The sequence below is a fragment of the Oncorhynchus clarkii genome, unplaced genomic scaffold, assembly GCF_045791955.1.
Source record: "Oncorhynchus clarkii lewisi isolate Uvic-CL-2024 unplaced genomic scaffold, UVic_Ocla_1.0 unplaced_contig_10699_pilon_pilon, whole genome shotgun sequence".
In the NCBI taxonomy this organism is placed as follows: domain Eukaryota; kingdom Metazoa; phylum Chordata; class Actinopteri; order Salmoniformes; family Salmonidae; genus Oncorhynchus; species Oncorhynchus clarkii.
Window position 1 is genome coordinate 14,112 of NW_027259606.1, and position 13,353 is coordinate 27,464.

A 13,353-nucleotide genomic window follows, 5' to 3' on the forward strand; every position below is an offset into this window, starting at 1 on the left:
GACTATATTACATGGATTTATTGTGATGGTGTAGACTATATTACATGTATTTATTGTGATGGTGTAGACTATATTACATGGATATATTGTGATGGTGTAGACTATATTACATGGATTTATTGTGATGGTGTAGACTATATTACATGGATTTATTGTGATGGTGTAGGTAGACTATATTACATGGATTTATTGTGATGGTGTAGACTATATTACATGGATGTATTGTGATGGTGTAGACTATATTACATGGATTTATTGTGATGGTGTAGACTATATTACATGGATTTATTGTGATGGTGTAGACTATATTACATGGATTTATTGTGATGGTGTAGACTATATTACATGGATTTATTGTGATGGTGTAGACTATATTACATGGATTTATTGTGATGGTGTAGACTATATTACATGGATTTATTATGATGGTGTAGACTATATTACATGGATTTATTGTGATGGTGTAGACTATATTACATGGATTTATTGTGATGGTGTAGACTATATTACATGGATTTATTGTGATGGTGTAGACTATATTACATGGATTTATGGTGATGGTGTAGACTATATTACATGGATTTATTGTGATGGTGTAGGTAGACTATATTACATGGATTTATTGTGATGGTGTAGACTATATTACATGGATTTATTGTGATGGTGTAGACTATATTACATGGATTTATTGTGATGGTGTAGACTATATTACATGGATTTATGGTGATGGTGTAGACTATATTACATGGATTTATTGTGATGGTGTAGACTATATTACATGGATTTATGGTGATGGTGTAGACTATATTACATGGATTTATTGTGATGGTGTAGACTATATTACATGGATTTATTGTGAAGGTGTAGACTATATTACATGGATTTATTGTGATGGTGTAGACTATATTACATGGATTTATTGTGATGGTGTAGACTATATTACATGGATTTATTGTGATGGTGTAGACTATATTACATGGATTTATTGTGATGGTGTAGACTATATTACATGGATATATTGTGATGGTGTAGACTATATTACATGGATTTATTGTGATGGTGTAGACTATATTACATGGATTTATTGTGATGGTGTAGACTATATTACATGGATTTATTGTGATGGTGTAGACTATATTACATGGATATATTGTGAAGGTGCAGACTATATTACATGGATTTATTGTGATGGTGTAGACTATATTACATGGATTTATTGTGATGGTGTAGACTATATTACATGGATTTATTGTGATGGTGTAGACTATATTACATGGATTTATGGTGATGGTGTAGACTATATTACATGGATTTATGGTGATGGTGTAGACTATATTACATGGATTTATTGTGATGGTGTAGGCTATATTACATGGATTTATTGTGATGGTGTAGACTATATTACATGGATTTATGGTGATGGTGTAGACTATATTACATGGATTTATGGTGATGGTGTAGACTATATTACATGGATTTATTGTGATGGTGTAGGCTATATTACATGGATTTATTGTGATGGTGTAGACTATATTACATGGATTTATTGTGAAGGTGTAGGCTATATTACATGGATTTATTGTGATGGTGTAGACTATATTACATGGATTTATTGTGATGGTGTAGACTATATTACATGGATTTATTGTGAAGGTGTAGGCTATATTACATGGATTTATTGTGATGGTGTAGACTATATTACATGGATTTATTGTGATGGTGTAGACTATATTACATGGATTTATTGTGATGGTGTAGACTATATTACATGGATTTATTGTGATGGTGTAGACTATATTACATGGATTTATTGTGATGGTGTAGACTATATTACATGCATTTATTGTGATGGTGTTCCAAAGGTCTGCATCAGTGTGGAAGCCAGGAGATGCTCAATGTGTTCATGTTCATTAACAGTGAATTACCGTGAGACCGGCGGTTATTTGCTTGACAATCACCGGCGGACAAAACGTCATGACGACCACAGCCTTAATAGAGCCCAAAGGGTACAGCCCCGCTCGAAGGAATTTGCTCAATTCAATCACCTTGTCTCCCATGTACAGTACACGTTTAGAAGACAAGGAAGGGGTAGACGAAACGCAATAGATTCTAATTCAGATGGCTTTAAACTGGGTTCATCTGCTATTGTTTCTGTATGACATCAGTTAAACACAGCACATTTCATTCAACCACTTTGTCTTTAGAGAGAGACTGAGCAGGTGGGGGGGGGGGGGGGGGGTGGACAATTGGCTGTCCGACACTCACACGCTCACAGGGAGAGCGTGTCAGACAAGATATCTTTCTGCCTGAGCTCCTTTCTGAGTTTAACTGCATTGGATTTTTGTTTGGCGGCAGAGTGTATATCAAGCCCCCCCCCCCACCCTTTGTGCTTCTGCCGGTGATGGTAATGAAAGCATGGCTAAAATATATAAGTGGTCTTACTTCGTTAAGGGAGCAGTGGGATGGTGGGAGCAGTGAAGGGGAGGGGCCGGAGGAGGCTGGAGGATCGTGCTTGGGGTGAGAATCAGTCTGCGTAAGGTAAGCGCAGAGAGGGAGAGAGAGAGAGGAAGAGGGAGGGAGAGAGAGAGGAAGAGGGAGGGAGAGAGAGAGAAAGAGAGAAAGAGAGAAAGAGAGGGAGAACAAGAGAGAGAGGGGGGATAGGATAGAGGGAGGGAGAACGAGAAAGAGATGGGGGGGATAGAGGGAGGGAGAGAGAGAGAGATGGGGGTAGAAAGATAGAGGGAGGGAGAGAGAGAGAGCGAGAGAGGGGGGAGACATGGAGAGGGAGGGAGGGAGGGAGGGAGGGAGGGAGGGAGGGAGGGAGGGAGGGAGGGCGAGCTGCAGTTTGGCAGCCAGTTGTAATGCATCTGTATGACATCATTCTCTGACAAAGTGGACGTCATCAAGTTAAAGGCGTTTGTTTCATGTAGCGTTACAGATGTCTGATGCTTTACTGAAACTTCAGGACTCCTTCACCTCCACATTCACTGGTTCTAGCTAAACTGGAAAAACATTATCACTGTTCTGTTTGTCTCTCTCTGTCTGTCTGTCTGTCTGTCTGTCTGTCTGTCTGTCTGTCCGTCTGTCCGTCTGTCCGTCCGTGTCTTTCTCCTTTTGTGCTGGTGAGTTATTAAGAGCATGACCGGGTACTGTTATCCTCATTACTGTTGTCCTCATTACTGTTATCCTCATTACTGTTGTCCTCATTACTGTTGTCCTCATTACTGTTATCCTCATTACTGTTGTCCTCATTACTGTTATCCTCATTACTGTTGTCCTCATTACTGTTATCTTAATTACTGTTGCCCTCATTACTGTTATCGTCATTACTGTTGTCCTCATTACTGTTATCTTCATTTCTGTTGTCCTCATTTCTGTTGTCCTCATTACTGTTATTCTCATTACTGTTATCCTCATTACTGTTGTCCTCATTACTGTTGTCCTCATTACTGTTGTCCTCATTACTGTTGTCCTCATTACTGTTATCCTCATTACTGTTATCCTCATTACTGTTATCCTCATTACTGTTGTCCTCATTACTGTTATCTTAATTACTGTTGTCCTCATTACTGTTATCCTCATTACTGTTGTCCTCATTACTGTTATCTTAATTTCTGTTGTCCTCATTACTGTTGTCCTCATTACTGTTATTCTCATTACTGTTATCCTCATTACTGTTATCCTCATTACTGTTATCTTAATTTCTGTTGTACTCATTACTGTTGTCCTCATTACTGTTATCCTCATTACGAGTTGAGTGGATCCATCACTTCCCTCTGCTCTGCTGTGTCCCTCTGCTCTGCTGTGTCCCTCTGCTCTGCTGTGTCCCTCTGCTGTGTCCCTCTGCTGTGTCCCTCTGCTCTGCTGTGTCCCTCTGCTCTGTTGTGTCCCTCTGTTGTGTCCCTTTGCTGTGTCCCTCTGCTCTGTTGTGTCCCTCTGTTGTGTTGTGTCTCTCTGCTCTGTTGTGTCCCTCTGCTCTGCTGTGTCTCTCTGCTGTGTCCCTCTGCTCTGCTGTGTCCCTCTGCTGTGTCCCTCTGCTCTGTTGTGTCCCTCTGCTCTGCTGTGTCCCTCTGCTCTGCTGTGTCCCTCTGCTCTGTTGTGTCTCTCTGTTGTGTCCCTCTGTTGTGTCCCTCTGTTGTGTCCCTCTGCTGTGTCTCTCTGCTCTGTTGTATCCCTCTGCTCTGCTGTGTCCCTCTGCTGTGTCCCTCTGCTCTGTTGTGTCCCTCTGTTGTGTCCCTCTGCTCTGCTGTGCCCCTCTGCTCTGTTGTGTCCCTCTGTTGTGTCCCTCTGTTGTGTCCTTCTGCTGTGTCCCTCTGCTATGTCCCTCTGCTCTGCTGTGTCCCTCTGCTCTGCTGTGTCCCTCTGCTCTGCTGTGTCCCTCTGTTGTGTCCCTCTGCTCTGCTGTGTCCCTCTGCTCTGTTGTGTCCCTCTGTTGTGTCCCTCTGCCTTGTCCCTCTGCTATGTCCCTCTTTTGTGTCCCTCTGCTCTGTTGTGTCCCTCTGCTCTGCTGTGTCTATCTTCCCTGCTGTGTCTGAGCGTGAATGGTGGGAGGAAAATCAGTCCCAGACGCAGACGCAGACCCAGTCTCAGACCCAGTCCCAGTCGCAGACCCAGACCCAGTCTCAGACCCAGTCCCAGTCGCAGACCCAGACCCAGTCTCAGACCCAGTCCCAGTCCCAGTCGCAGACCCAGACCCAGTCCCAGACCCAGTCCCAGACCCAGACCCAGTCCCAGACCCAGTCCCAGACCCAGTCCCAGACCCAGACCCAGTCCCAGACCCAGTTCCAGACCCAGTCTCAGGCCCAGTCTCAGTCCCAGTCCCAGACCCAGTTCCAGACCCAGTCTCAGACCCAGTACCAGTCCCAGTCGCAGTCCCAGTCGCAGACCCAGACCCAGTCTCAGACCCAGTCCCAGACCAAGTCCCAGACCCAGTCCCAGACCAAGTTCCAGACCCAGTCTCAGGCCCAGGCCCAGACCCAGACCCAGACCCAGACCCAGACCCAGTTCCAGTCCCAGACCCAGACCCAGTCCTAGACCCAGACCCAGACCCAGTCCTAGACCCAGTCCCAGACTCAGTCCCAGACCCAGTCCTAGACCCAGTCCCAGACCCAGTCCCAGACCCAGACCCAGACCCAGTCCTAGACCCAGTCCCAGACCCAGTCCCAGACCCAGACCAAGTCCTAGACCCAGTCCCAGCCCCAGTCCCAGACCCAGACCCAGACCCAGTCCTAGACCCAGACCCAGTCCTAGACCCAGTCCCAGTCCCAGACCCAGTCCTAGACCCAGTCCTAGACCCAGTCCTAGACCAAGTCCTAGACCCAGTCCTAGACCCAGTCCTAGACCCAGCCCCAGTCCCAGACCCAGACCCAGACCCAGTCCTAGACCCAGACCCAGACCCAGTCCTAGACCCAGTCCCAGTCCCAGCCCCATTCCTAGACCCAGTCCTAGACCCAGTCCCAGACCCAGTCCTAGACCCAGTCCCAGACCCAGTCCTAGACCCAGTCCTAGACCAAGTCCTAGACCCAGCCCCAGTCCCAGACCCAGACCCAGACCCAGTCCTAGACCCAGACCCAGACCCAGTCCTAGACCCAGTCCCAGTCCCAGACCCAGTCCTAGACCCAGTCCTAGACCCAGTCCCAGACCCAGTCCTAGACCCAGTCCTAGACCCAGTCCCAGACCCAGTCCTAGACCCAGTCCCAGACCCAGTCCTAGACCCAGTCCCAGACCCAGTCCTAGACCCAGACCCAGACCCAGTCCTAGACCCAGACCCAGACCCAGTCCTAGACCCAGTCCTAGACCCAGTCCCAGTCCCAGACCCAGTCCTAGACCCAGTCCCAGACCCAGTCCTAGACCCAGTCCCAGACCCAGTCCTAGACCCAGTCCTAGACCCAGTCCCAGACCCAGTCCTAGACCCAGTCCCAGACCCAGTCCTAGACCCAGTCCTAGTCCCAGACCCAGTCCCAGACCCAGACCCAGACCCAGACCCAGTCCTAGACCCAGTCCCAGACCCAGACCCAGTCCTAGTCCCAGACCCAGTCCCAGACCCAGACCCAGACCCAGTCCTAGACCCAGTCCCAGACCCAGTCCTAGACCCAGACCCAGTCCCAGACCCAGACCCAGTCGCAGACCCAGTCCTAGACCCAGTCCCAGACCCAGTCCCAGACCCAGACCCAGTCCCAGACCCAGTCCCAGACCCAGTCCTAGACCCAGTCCTAGACCCAGACCCAGACCCAGTCCCAGACCGGACTATAGTCGCGGCCTAAGAGCAGAAATGATGTCCCGGCCCAAGACATGCCTTTAACAGCACTGCCCTATTTCCACCTAAAGAACTTTCCTGAAAGACCGTTCCGGTTAAAACCCATCGTGCCGCAAAGGAGAGGCTCAGCAATCTCATCCAAGACTGTCAAGCCCAACAAGACAAACGACGTTTCAACAGTAAACTGCTATTAAGCAAGACTACACTGACCCAAAAAGTCAAAAAAATGTAAATCCCAACTCAGGAGAAGAGAAATAATCAAACCCTGTTTATATCTCGCGGTTCTGTGCAAAGACACACAAAGATAGAGAGGGAAGATGGGAGGGCAAGGAAGGAAATAATTAAATATATAATCTTAATTGCTATTGATTATAGTTGGCTTTAGATTCAAATGTTAAGAAATAAAACCGCTTTGAGGATTAAAACATTCCAAAGTAAAGTCAGGACTGAGGAAATTACCACGGAGTATCCCTTTAATTATGATGTCATAGATACCGTCAGGATGTTTTTATTCAACCTTTATTTAACTAGGCAAGTCAGTTAAGAAAATAATCTTATTTACAATGATAGCCTACTCCAGCCACACCCGACGATGCGGCGCCCTATGGGACTATCAATCACAGCCAGGTGTGATTCAGCCTGGATTCGAACCAGGGACTGTAGTGGACAGTATTTGCACTGAGATGCAATGCCTTAGACCGCTGTTCCACTCAGGAGCCAGAGGATCAGGCACTGCATCTCAACAAACAATGTAGGAATAAAATATTATGGAAATGGTATTTTCACTAAACTGGGCCTATTGAGTGTAAACTAGGGGCCACCCATACTTAAAATGAATGCACGCGTGAATAAGTCACTTTGGATAAAAGCATCTGTATTAAACTCTAGCACAGACGCAAGGTCAGTCAGGTTTACTGTCAGTCATTTAAATAAAAAATCTTTGCAAGAGAAGAGAAGCTGTCTGGGCCGAGAGGACAAAAGGATCTGTTACAATAGTGTCTGTCTTCATCCCTGATCAAACAATCAGAGTCCGTCAGGGCCTGGATCCTTGCTGCTTTGCACTTTACTCCCAATGCAGGGGAGAGTGGCCAGCATACTCCTGTACTCCACTTCCCTGATACCAGAGGGCCTCAGCTGGGGAGGCCACCAAACTATCAACCCTAGGCATCACCGGTCAGGTAGGCCTCTGCCCTTGCTCTCTGAACAGGGAACTGTGACCTCCTATAGTCCTTACAACTGTCCCTGTCCTCCAGTGTAGTGCAGTTCAATCAATCACACACAACCACAACATATCCCCAAATGAAAAGGTTAAGTAGATCGTTAGAGAGAAAGCATGAGCAGACATCAAACTGTTTCATTACTGGGCAGTGAATTAGCCTCATTAAGCAGAGGACTGATTGACATCTTCCCCAGAACCTGCTGTCAAGGGCCTTCCATTAACAATGACTGGGCCCACTGCACAGTATAGTGTAAACAGTGGCTTTACACAGAGACTGAGACAACAACTAAGACAGTTAGTGGTCACTCTCAAGCCCAGCAATCTGCTGAGTCGTGTCCCACAATCTCTACCTCTACGGTAGTGAACTTACTCACACCTTTTTCTGTGTCCTGAACGGATGGCGGTCAGGATTTTACATGAGCGATTTTCTCTGTCACAACTAGGTAGTGTGTCTTGTACTGCTGAATATGTCTCTGTTGAATGTGTCACTTGGGTTTAGCTGGTCCAGACAGAGACAGGCCGGCATCCCCGGCAGCCCAGGGGCAGGGTGTAAGAGAAGCCCAGGGGGCAGGGTGTAAGAGCAGCCCAGGGGGCAGGGTGTAAGAGCAGCCCAGGGGGCAGTGTGTAAGAGCAGCCCAGGGGGCAGGGTGTAAGAGCAGCCCAGGGGGCAGGGTGTAAGAGCAGCCCAGGGGGCACGGTGTAAGAGCAGCGCGGGGCCTTGCACAATGTGGACGTGACAAGAAGTGATGTGATTTGATGGTCCCTGGTCTCACTGGCCCTTCAGACCAGAGGGGAGGTAGAGGTGTAGTGTGTCAGACAGCAAGCCAGCTGTCTGAGAGCCAATCAGAGGCCACTTGTCCAGATAAGGAGAGAGAGAGAGAGAGAGAGAGAGAGAGAGAGAGAGAGAGAGAGAGAGATGGAGAGAGAGAGACAGGGGCAGAGGGAGGGAGAGGGAGGGAGATATTATCGTACTGAAGCAAAGTGACAGGGGTCACCGTGGGACAGGGGTCACAGTGTAAGACCCTCTTTAGCGGCTATACATTAGTGTTTCATCAGCAGCTGCCCTCTACACCACCTGTACACACTTCCCTCCTAGTGTGCATCCCTCCTGACCTCCCTACCCCTCCCTCCAGGGTCCAGCTGTCCCAAACCCTGATCCCCCCTTCCCTCCATCCTATCTCCAATATAAGGGCAGGAATGCAGGTCCCAGAATAGACACAAGCATCCAGTGAGAGAGGCCGTCATTTTAAATAATAATTTGTTCTTAACAGACTTCCCAAGTTAAGTAATAGGTTAAAATAAAAAAAACATTTAAAACTAAGACAGATAGAGCCCCCCCCCCCCGCACACACACACACACACACACACACACACACACACACACACACACACACACACACACACACACACACACACACACACACACACACACACACACACACACACACACACACACACACACACACTCCCCCCCCCCAGTCCTTACCCACACGTGTGCATACAGGCTCTGCACGCACACACACACGCACACACATCTAAATACAAACACACTTCATGAGCCTGTCTATTTGCATGTTAAAATTTGCATTTGCCTATACAGCCAGGAGGTGTTGAGAGGTGAGCACTTGGTTTGACTACTAATTACAATGTTTTCCTGGAGAACATGAGACCTCTAATAAACTTTACTTTCTAAGGAACATCCAAGGTTCATCACCTGGCTGCCACACTATTAATCAATGTTATCAGTCTGAGTACAGAGACAGTGGTGGAAAACGTATCCAATCGTCACACTTGAATAAAAGTAAAGATACCTTAATAGAAAATGACTCAAGTAAAAGTGAAAGACACCCAGTAAAATACTACTTCAGTAAAAGTCTAAAAGTATTTGGTTTGAAATATACTTAAGTATCAAAAGTAAAAATATCAATCACTTAAAATTCCTTAAATGAAGCAAACCAAACGGCACCATTCTCCTGTGTTTTAAATGAGAGCCAATCAGGGAGGAGTACAACACTCAGACATCATTTACAAACTAAGCCTTTGTGTTTAGTGAGTCCGCCAGATCAGAGGCAGTAGGGATGACCAGGGATGTTCTCTGTTTAGTGAGTCCGCCAGATCAGAGACAGTAGGGATGACCAGGGATGTTCTGTGTTTAGTGAGTCCTCCAGATCAGAGGCAGTAGGGATGACCAGGGATGTTCTCTGGTTAGTGAGTCCTCCAGATCAGAGGCAGCAGGGATGACCAGGGATGTTCTCTGCTTAGTGAGTCCTCCAGATCAGAGACAGTAGGGATGACCAGGGATGATCTGTGTTTAGTGAGTCCTCCAGATCAGAGGCAATAGGGATGACCAGGGATGTTCTCTGTTTAGTGAGTCCACCAGATCAGAGGCAGTAGGGATGACCAGGGATGATCTGTGTTTAGTGAGTCCACCAGATCAGAGGCAGTAGGGATGACCAGGGATGATCTGTGTTTAGTGAGTCCTCCAGATCAGAGGCAGTAGGGATGATCAGGGATGTTCCCTGGTTAGTGAGTCCACCAGATCAGAGGCAGTAGGGCTTTTCCTTCACTCTGCGATCCAACTCATCCCAAACCATCTCAATTGGGTTGAGGTCAGGTTATTGTGGAGGCCAGGTCATCTGATGCAGCACTCCGTCACTCTCCTTCTTGGTCAAATAGCACTTACAAATTCACTTTTAACAAAGGCACACCTGTTAATTGAAATGCATTCCAGGTGACTACCTCATGAAGCTGGTTGAGAGAATCCCAAGAGTGTGCAAATCCGACATCCAGGCAAAGGGTGGCTACTTTGAAGAATCACGAATCTCAAATATATTTTATTTTGTTTTACACTTTTTTGGTTACTACATGATTCCATATGTGTTATGTCATAGTTTTGACATCCTCATTATTATTCTACAATGTAGAAAATAGTTTTAAAAAATAAAGAAAAACCCTTGAATGAGTAAGTGTGTCCATACTTTTGACTGGTTGTGTTTATGGCTTACCTTGTAGAGGCAACAGTCTGTTATTAAGGGTAGGAAGTGGTTTACTTCGTAATGGCAAAACTATTAACTAAAGCTGATTGAACCAGGATATAATGAGATGCACCAGGGGTAAACAGCACACAGTCAGCAGGCAGGCTGCTGAGTACACTATGGCCTGTTACATGATGAGGGCCCTTGAAAAAGAAAATGAGAGCCTCACACTCTAGGAGTTCAGATGCAATCATTTTATAACCAATGTTTGGACAGCCAATCTGTCTTCATCTGGGTAGACTGTGATGCTGTCCAAACGCTGGTTATTCAATTATTGCATCTGAGCTCCTAGAGTGTGAGGCTCTCTTTCTATTTGAAGTGTCCTACCCAGCTAGCCAGCTCCTCGCCTAAACAGGTGTGAGTTTCTATCCCATCCAGATTATACGCTGAGGGTCAACTTCTCTCTGAAGGAGAAATTATAGATCACATAATAAAGACATGAAAGCACAAAATATGTGGTCGTTAGGGAGAGGTGGACAGAGAGATGGAGAGAGAGGGAGGTGGACAGAGAGATGGAGAGAGAGGGAGAGAGAGAGGTGGACAGAGAGATGGAGAGAGAGGGAGAGAGAGAGGTTGACAGAGAGATGGAGAGCGAGGGAGAGAGAGAGAGGTTGACAGAGAGATGGAGAGAGAGAGAGGTGGACAGAGAGATGGAGAGAGAGGGAGAGAGAGGGAGAGAGAGAGGTTGACAGAGAGATGGAGAGAGAGGGAGAGAGAGAGGTTGACAGAGAGATGGAGAGCGAGGGAGAGAGAGAGAGAGAGGTTGACAGAGAGATGGAGAGAGAGAGAGAGGTGGACAGAGAGATGGAGAGAGAGGGAGAGAGAGAGGTTGACAGAGAGATGGAGAGAGAGGGAGAGAGAGAGGTTGACAGAGAGATGGAGAGCGAGGGAGAGAGAGAGAGGTTGACAGAGATGGAGAGAGAGAGAGCTTGACATAGAGATGGAGAGAGGGAGAGCTTGACATAGAGATGGAGAGAGGGAGAGAGAAGCTCTGTAGAGGTCAATGGGAGATCATTCCTGAGGTGCTGCATCCTGTGTGTTCATTGGCAGTATTGACATGTGATTCATTCATTGCGTTCTCAAGATAGTCTGCATCCATCAAATCGAATCAAATCAAGCTTTATTTATACAGCACATTACAGACATGGAATGCAACACAATGTGGCTAAAAAGACTAATCAAAACAATGAAAATTAAAACTGAAATATTTACTACACAGCAAACATAAGAGGATAAAAAAACTAAAGAATAACAATAAAACCTGAACAACTAAAAAACACCTTAAGGAAAAGCATAGCTAGAAATTGTGTTTTCAGATCTCTTTTACATCCTCTCTCTCCTCCGGGCCTCACTCCTATCTCCTTTCTTCTCTCGCTCCTCACCTCATCCTCTCCCCTCCTCTCCTCCTCCTTCCCTCCTCCTCTTCTCCTCCTCCTCTCCTCCTCTCTTTCTCTCCTCCTCCTCTCCTCCTCCTTCCCTCCTCCTATTCTCCTCCTCCTCTCCTCCTCTCTTTCTCTCCTCCTCCTCTCCTCCTCCTTCCCTCCTCCTCTTCTCCTCCTCCTCTCCTCCTCTCTTTTTCTCCTCCTCCTCTCCTCCTCCTTCCCTCCTCCTCTTCTCCTCCTCCTCTCCTCCTCTATATCTCTCCTCCTCTCTTTCTCCTGACCTCATCCTCTCTCCTCCTCCTTCCCTCCTCCTCTTCTCCTCTTCCTCTCCTCCTCTCTTTCTCTCCTCCTCATCTTCTCTCCTCCTCTCCTCCTCTTCTCCTCTCCTCTCCTCTTATCCTCTCCTCCTCTCTTTCTCCTCTCCTCCTCATCTCCTCTTCTCCTCCCCCCCTCTCCTCCTCCTCTCCTCTCCTCCTCTCCCCCTCTTCTCCTATTCTCCTCTCCTCCTCCTTTCTTCCTCTCCTTTCTGTGCTCTATAACTATAACCCTCTTGTTACCCTCTGCATGCCTAGGAACTCATAATGACATCATATCTATAACCCTCTGGTTACCCTCTGCATGCCTAGGAACTCATAATGACATCATAACTGCCATAGCTTTAACATGGGCTCCTGAGTGGCGCAGTGGCGGAGTGGTCTAAGGCACTGCATCCCAGTCACTCCAGACCCTGCTTCAATTCCAGTCTGTATCCACACCCGGCCATGATTAGGGTGGTGGCCCCGCGTCGTTAGGGTTTGGCCCGGGGTCAAATAAAAGTTATTTCCTTCGTTCTCTCCTACCCTTTTGTTACCCTGTGCATGCCTAGGAACTCATATAATGCCATCATTTTCTCCAATAATCACTTATTTGTCTATGTGGACCGGTGTTTTGATGAAACCTCACCAAACCTCCTCTTCTCCTCCTTTCTGTTCCCTCTCTTCTAAGACTCTGAAGCTGTCCCACCTCACCTCTTCTGGCTGCACTGAAGAACTTCACAACAACAAAAATGCTTTGCTAAAGCTGGTAAAATGGAACCAAATCAACTGTTGAATGGATTTGGTCCCCTTCAACCAGCTGTAGCTCTGCATTGATCACACCGGACCGAACAGACACACCAAGACTGTCTCTCTGACCTGCGAACAACGACACCGTGTCAGGGTGTCTGACAACTAGAACAGAGACACCGTGTCAGGGTGTCTGACAACTAGAACAGAGACACCGTGTCAGGGTGTCTGACAACTAGAACAGAGACACCGTGTCAGGGTGTCTGACAACTAGAACAGAGACACCGTGTCAGGGTGTCTGACACCTAGAACAGAGACACTGTGTCAGGGTGCCTGACAATTAGAACAGAGACACCATGTCAGGGTGTCTGACAACTAGAACAGAGACACCGTGTCAGGGTGTCTGACAACTAGAACC

At 47.1% G+C, this 13,353-nt stretch overlaps 1 protein-coding gene across 1 annotated transcript; it reads left to right on the forward strand.

Annotated features, from left to right (window-relative positions):
- Positions 1 to 5,062: 5,062 nt before the first annotated feature.
- Positions 5,063 to 6,017, forward strand: LOC139400419 (protein TsetseEP-like; the record flags this gene model as incomplete). Its single annotated transcript, XM_071145321.1, has 2 exons — positions 5,063 to 5,579; positions 5,671 to 6,017. Coding segments are annotated over 2 exons (864 nt in total), but the record flags the coding sequence as incomplete, so codon positions are not given.
- Between the last annotated feature and the right edge of the window lie 7,336 nt (positions 6,018 to 13,353).